Source organism: Talpa occidentalis, unplaced genomic scaffold (assembly GCF_014898055.3).
Source record: "Talpa occidentalis isolate TD23 unplaced genomic scaffold, MPIMG_talOcc4v2.1 talOcc4.7, whole genome shotgun sequence".
Taxonomy (NCBI): domain Eukaryota; kingdom Metazoa; phylum Chordata; class Mammalia; order Eulipotyphla; family Talpidae; genus Talpa; species Talpa occidentalis.
This window is the reverse complement of record NW_023605083.1, coordinates 117,346,261-117,353,080: the sequence shown is the minus strand read 5'-3', so window position 1 is coordinate 117,353,080 and position 6,820 is coordinate 117,346,261. Positions and strand designations below refer to the sequence as shown.

The following is a 6,820-nucleotide window of genomic DNA, read 5'->3' as shown; positions in this document are numbered from 1 at the left end:
TCAGCGGCCGACTTTTGCCTGCCCCACCCCAACCTCCCTCCGCTCAGCCAATCCACGCTCTTCACCCCGCGGCCCGCCCAGCCAACCCGGGCCTTGAAACCTGCGGGCGAATGGGCGCGGGGCGGCCCTTCAACGCTGGCCGTCTGGCCAATTGGGGATTCCGCGTGGCCCTGGCGGCAGCCAATCGGCACGGAGCGCGGTGCCGCCGCGGACAAGTCCGGCCCGAATATCCCTCCGCCTTCCTCCCTCCCTCCCTCTCTCGCCCTCCCAGCGAGCCGCCGTTCACTTACCTCCTCCCTTCCTTCTTTCTCCCTCCGCCACCCGAGCACCAGCCGCGCTCTGAGCTGCCCCCGGGGTCCCTCCCCCGCCGCTAGAGGAGCAGCTGCCGCCGCCGCCAGCAGCAAATTAGGAGGGAGGCAGGAAGGAGCGGAAGGAAGGGAGCCGGTGCGACTACCAAGAGGGAGCCGGTGAATGGGCTTGTGGTGACCCCCGCCCCCCACCCCACCCTCCCTTCCCACCCGACCCCCAACCCCCATCCCCAGTCAGAGCCGCCGCCCGAGAGTCCGGACCGTCGTCTTCAGAGGAGTCGCCACCACCCCCTCCGCCATGGAGCTGATCACCATCCTCGAGAAGACCGTGTCTCCCGGTAGGGCGCGGGGGCCGGGGGTCGGGCTGAGGTGATTGGGTGGGGGGAGGGGAGGCCGTGGCCCCTCTGACCCTGTTCCTCTCCCACTTTCCTTGCCTCCAGATCGGCTGGAACTGGAGGCGGCGCAGAAGTTCCTGGAGCGTGCGGCCGTGGAGAACCTGGTGCGTGCCACCCCGCCGGCTCCCATCCCGCCGGCTCCCCATCCCAGCGTGCGGGCCTTCCCGCCCTCCCGGAGGCCCAGGCCTCGGGAACCCACCCCGCCCCATCCCGTCCCCCTCCCCCCCACCCGGTCCAACCTAACCCCGCCGTCGGGAAGCCGGTGGGTGTGTCCCGCCCCGGGCCCCGGCAGCGGGCCAATGGCGCGGCGCGCCGGAGTGACTGTCGGCCAATCGCCGCGCGGCCTGAGGGCGGCGGTGCGGCGGGAGGGAGAAAGAGGGAGGGAAGGGAAGTTAGGTTGCGCGGCGCTGCGTGTTCAGCGCGGGTGGGGGTTGGGGAGCCGGGCCTAGGGGCCATGTGGAAGCTCCGAGCCCAGCTGCCCGCCCTGTTCTGACCGGAGCCGGCTTCTCCTTCCTGTCCCACAGCCCCTGGGATTCTTTCCACCTACTTCCCGCAGCTCTCGCCTTCCCTGTCTCCCTTGGCCTGTGCTCGTGGTCACACCTGGCATGCGAAGGCCTCTTAACCTATTCTGACTAATATTTTCCCTCTCCTGCCCGGTTATTTCTTCTTGGGTTTTTTTGTTTGTTTGTTTTTTGCTTTTGCTTGGATGCATGGAGACTTGATCTGCAGCCCGACGACAGTCTTAAGGCTCATCCTTGAGATCGGGCCTGTTTGCAAATGAAATCACAGAGGAAAGATCCTCGTTTTTCGTATTTTCAAATGGAAGGGATACCGAAAAAAAAGCGAGGAGCCCACTATAAAGACTGGACCTTTGTGTAGACACATGGGGTGCACTAGTTGAACCGCCCTGTGTGCCAGTAACCTTTCTCTCAGGTTGCCTCTCCCGTTAGGGGGGTGGGGAGCAAGAAGGGGTGGATGTTTGACATCTCTTAAAGGTTGTGGGTAAACGCTGAATAACGCAGTAACCAAATGTGTTCCTTTGTGTTACCTAGCCAAAATATAAATAATAAAATAAGCCCCCCAAAAGTGACAAGTCTTATTTCATATAAACTGCCTTTGAATAAATTTTTTGCCCTTGTATGTGCTAATTTTTCACTAACCTTTTTGTTGTCTTTCTGTAGAAAAGATTTTTTTTCTACTTAGGCACTTCCACTTGGGGGTGTTTTTTTTCTGCTTTTGCAAATTTGCAAGATGCCGTTTATTCCTAACGTTCTTTAATGTTTCATAATACAAGTTTCAAGAGTTCTCTGATTGCAGAACTTGTTAATTGTCAGAAACTATCTGCTTTTTTTTCCTGCTAATTTTTCCACTTGGATAGCTTTTTGCAGGATAGAAGGGGTGTATATGGGTGCTAAATTTTTAAACAAAGGTGGTAGTTGAGGGAAGCTATGCATTACGAAATACTGAGCATGCTTTTCAGGAATCTGCTGTTAGTGGACAACTCAGGTGAAATGTCTTTATTGTGCCGGCAAATAAAATACTTTCTTTGATAAGTTTGCCTTGATGCTTTTATAAATCTGATTTTTCTCATTGTTCCCCTCTTGGTGAACAGTCACAATAACAATTTGTGAATTTGTATCCTAAGTATGTTTTTAAGTTTATAAGTTTTCCCTCTCTTGAGCAAGATGACCTACTTCCATGAGATCTGATCTGAAACCGCCTGAGTATCATTCCTTTTTGGAGTAAGATTTTTTAGATTTAGAAAAAAGATTTACTTTATACCTTGTCATAACACATTTAATCCCTTAACAGGTATTTATTGAGTACCAGGCACTGTTTTAGGTATATGGAAGAATCCTCATTAGGAATCTTGAAGTAGATATTTTAGAGTTTTTTGAAATGTTAGGTCTTGAAAAATATGGATTTCCCCCCAAGTGTTGCAGTGTCCCATGAATTATCTTAAATTGGTGAAACTCCCAAGAGATGTTTTCATTCACAAATGCATTTTATTTTAACAGCCCACTTTCCTTGTGGAACTGTCCAGAGTGCTGGCAAACCCAGGAAACAGTCAGGTTGCCAGAGTTGCAGCTGGTCTACAAATCAAGAACTCTCTGACATCTAAAGATCCAGATATCAAGACACAATATCAGCAGAGGTGGCTTGCTATTGATGCTAATGCACGAAGGGAAGTCAAGAATTATGTAAGTAACATCTGCTTTTTGTCATATAACCCAGGGAACAAGAAATACCTTTGTCATTTCTTTTGTCATTTGCTTGGAAAAGAGTTGACAGTGTAGTAATGGGTTTCTGGGATCTAAACTTTACTTGAAATAAAAATTTTACTTGAATAAACACTTTCTCAGTTCATTTTCCCCATCCCCATTTGTGATTTGGAATTCTTTTCAGATAATTAGACTGCAGAAGTTTGGGAACTGTTAGAATTTGTAGGTTCTTCAGTGAAGTAGTATATAAATTTGTGGTTCTCAAACTTGGTCTATAAGAGTCACTAGGGAATTTGTTAGTAACATATATTTCCAAGTTTCCTCCAGAGATTCTGATTTGGAGAGCTGGCTGAGAGATACTTTTAAAAATGTCTTCCCAAGTTATTCTCCCTGTCAGCCAGTGCCTAGCTCTTGTTGAGCTTCTGCGGTAGATAATTCAGTGGTGGTTTAAGCATAACATTGTGTGGCATCAGAAGGTGAATTAAATACTGCCTTAGACCTTTCAAGCTCACAAAAGTTTGTGAAATAAGGTTGGCTCTAACGGTGCTTTTATCTATTTGGAAATTACTAAGTACTTTTTTTTTTTAAGATTTATTTATTTATGCATACAAGGGCTGGGGTACAGGCCAGAGGTGCAGGGGATGAGAAGATTCACCAGAGACAGAGAGGGGAGCAGAACAGGCAGCTGTACTGAAATACACTGCTAAGGGGAGCAGAGGGTGAGACAGGAGAGGTCTGTTGTGCCATGTGGGTTGCTCCCTGGCAGGCTGGGGATTGACCTCATGCTGCAAAGGCTGCAGGTAGCTTCATAGTGCTGTGCTTAACCCCTTGTGTCACCAGGGAGGCCCGAAATTACTAAGTGCTTTAAAAAACTTTTAGGTTTTTAGATGCATTTAGAGTGGGCTGACAAGTTTTGAGGAAAATTGAGCATCCCATGTTGCTCTTCATTCATGAAATTCATTCTAATTGCAACAAAAGAGTCAAAGATTCAGATATATGAAGAGATGGGCTTGCCTTTTTTCAAAATTCTTGTTAATGAGGTTCTTTAGTGGCCTGTCTTACGTGGATAAGGCATAAAGGTGGGAGAGTAAGTCAAGCATCTGTGCAGTCACCCTTTGGTCTTTGGCCTTTGAGGGAAAAACAGTGGGGTTCCTAGTGTACTTGTGCAGGTCATGGTTATTTATATATATCATAATTTGTGATTTTCTGGTTCTAGGTGTAAATGTTAGGTAAATTATTGCCCTTTAAAGCAGTCATTTCTTTAATAGACCTTTCTTCCCTAGTCTTTCATCGAGGTACCCATGGTGGGGAACTAGGTTACTAAACGCACCTTATTTTGCATCATCTTTGTAGTCTGTCGAGCTATTTCTGTCTACATTGGGTCTGTTCATACAATAGCATTTTTTCTTCCCCCAGCAATTTGAAATAAATGAGATTTATTCCATCAGCCAGTGGAAATATTGGTGCTTACAGTGTCCATTTGGTTTTCCTGTGACAGTAAATGATAAGACATGATTGGAACTGTAATTGACTTTGGGGGAAGGGGTTGTAAAATGGCTTAACACCCAAGTTTTTAAAAAATTGAGTAAGAGTTTGTATAGGCATTGTTGAGCCCATATGCTTGAAGAAAAATGTGGCAATTATCTTAACTTTTTTCCCTTTCATAACACATCTGGTAATTAATGCTTTCTAAATACTGGTGGTTGTCTCTTGAAATCAGGGTCTTGAACACCAGTTGAAAGCTAGTTTTGTTATCTTATCATAATTGGAGGTTACCCCAAGTTTAAAAACAATAATTTTCAGTAGTCAGGAAATGGACATTAGTGGCCTCTAAATCATCTTGTGTGATATTAAATTCTAGAAGCAATTTGGAGGAGCAAAGATACAGGTAGAATGTGATTAGCTACTCTGTAAGTGTACTAGGAGGAGATTTGGGCTAGCCTGCCTTTTTTGGACAGTTCATCTGTAAGCTCCCTTTCCCCTCCCACCCAAGTCTTTGACATAGAGTTTTTAAAGTCCACTGTAGCCCAGATAGTCCTAAAAGAGCAAAACCCGCATTTAGAATCAGTCAGAACTGCTAATAGCTAGATGTTAGGAGTGGGGGTGCCAGGGATAATGGTAAACTGTATGAAGGGGAAAGATGGGGAGTTTATTATTATTAGCTACAAAGCAGGATACTAAGAAGTGACCTGACCCAGTCAGTAGAGCTGGCCTCAATATCTGGCAGCTACTGTTTGTCCTGTGTTCATGCCAGGAACAGTTAGCTATTTGCCTTATGAGTGGACTGGTGATTCTTCGTGAGTTCATTGACTGAATTAGTTGATCATGGTAATAATTAACCCTGGGTCAATTGTGGCTTTCTCCTTTATCTGTACCATTTCCTTTACCCTTTACATAAATACTTGTATGAGTATCATTTCAAGCTAGAGTGTTTAATGATAAGTGGATCTCATTTTAATTGATATATCTGATTAGTTCTTGGTCTCTGTTTTTGACTGAGAAGAACAGTTCTTTGATTCTTGGGCAAAGAGTAGATGATCCTTTTCAGATTAGAAATTAAATGGGGATTGGTCATTAGGTGTTGGTAATGTCAGTAATTTTGTTTCTGTATCTAATGATGTTACTTGACCAAGGCCTTTCCATGAAAGTTACTCAGGGTGCTGAATTGTCAATGACCAAGAGGAAGGTTTGTTTCACATTTCATGAGTGGGAAAATCTCGTCCTTTATTAGGGTTAGACAGTGATCTACTATGAATCAGACCCACTGGAATGCCCCAGAGTTAGCCTCATTCTAAAATTGCATACTTTCCAGAAAACAAGGCTGCATTATGCTACCAACAAGGTGAATTTTGTCACTATTCTCTCCTTCTGACCTTTTAATGCAATTTGTGGTTCTAATTGACTTTTCTGTCTTTCATTGAATATTGAATTGAGGTGTCTCACTTTAAGAAATTATATTTGGAAGTAGGGGGTGGTTGGTTTCATTTCTAGACTTTGAGGCAATGTTGATTGTGTTGGTTTTGATATTGGGGCTTTTTTTCCCAACAGCTGCCTATACTGTTGACCTTTTCTACTTCTATGTGTTATAGAAAATTTAGGGAATGATGAACTGTTTTCGTAGGAAACTATGCTCAGGTAGTATAAGAAATTGATGTCGCTTTCTTGTGTGTGCATGTGCAGGTTTTGCAGACTTTGGGCACAGAAACTTACAGGCCTAGTTCCGCCTCCCAGTGTGTGGCTGGTATTGCTTGTGCAGAGATCCCAGTGAACCAGTGGCCTGAACTCATCCCTCAGCTGGTGGCCAATGTCACGAACCCCAACAGCACAGAGCACATGAAAGAGTCAACTTTGGAAGCAATCGGTTACATTTGCCAAGATATAGTAAGTGCTGTCTGATGTGTCTAACTTAAAAGTTTATTGTAACTGTGACCACAAAAAAAAACCCAAGCAACTGCAGAGTGTTTTGAAAAGTGTACTGCTTTATTTATTTAGACTTTCATATTTAGACAGTTTATTTATCCTCACATTGCTAATTGTCCCCTAAAGTAAGACTTCAGGGTCACAAAGTCAAATAGAAATCCATGGTGTTTAGAAATGCTTACATTCTAGGCTTTTGTGAGAGGATATTTTTAACTTGGAAGATCCCTTACCTCACTCCTTACTTAAGATCCTCAGTATACCTTGGATGTTGTGTTCCTTTTTTGTTGTTGTTTACTATTTTACAGAAACACTTTGCCAACTCTTTTAGTTGGTTTAACCAGTGGAGACACAATGTACTAAGTTAAATTCAGCCTACTACTAGGACTGTTGTTGCACACTTTTGGTATGTGTTTTGAGATAACAGACTTGATAAAACAAAGATACAGCACTTGACGTGGAATTAGACTGCCTAGAT

General features: G+C 44.8%; 1 protein-coding gene across 1 annotated transcript in view; it reads left to right on the top strand.

The window, feature by feature from the left end:
* The first annotated feature begins 247 nt into the window (after positions 1 to 247).
* KPNB1 (karyopherin subunit beta 1) overlaps positions 248 to 6,820 on the top strand; it is a 28,488-nt gene continuing 21,915 nt past the window's right edge. Inside the window, exons 1-4 of the mRNA XM_037491985.2 lie at positions 248 to 646; positions 749 to 807; positions 2,722 to 2,904; positions 6,106 to 6,306. Coding sequence (XP_037347882.1) covers positions 607 to 646; positions 749 to 807; positions 2,722 to 2,904; positions 6,106 to 6,306 — 483 coding nt within the window. The 5' untranslated portion in view covers positions 248 to 606. The remainder of the gene's footprint in view (positions 647 to 748; positions 808 to 2,721; positions 2,905 to 6,105; positions 6,307 to 6,820) is intronic.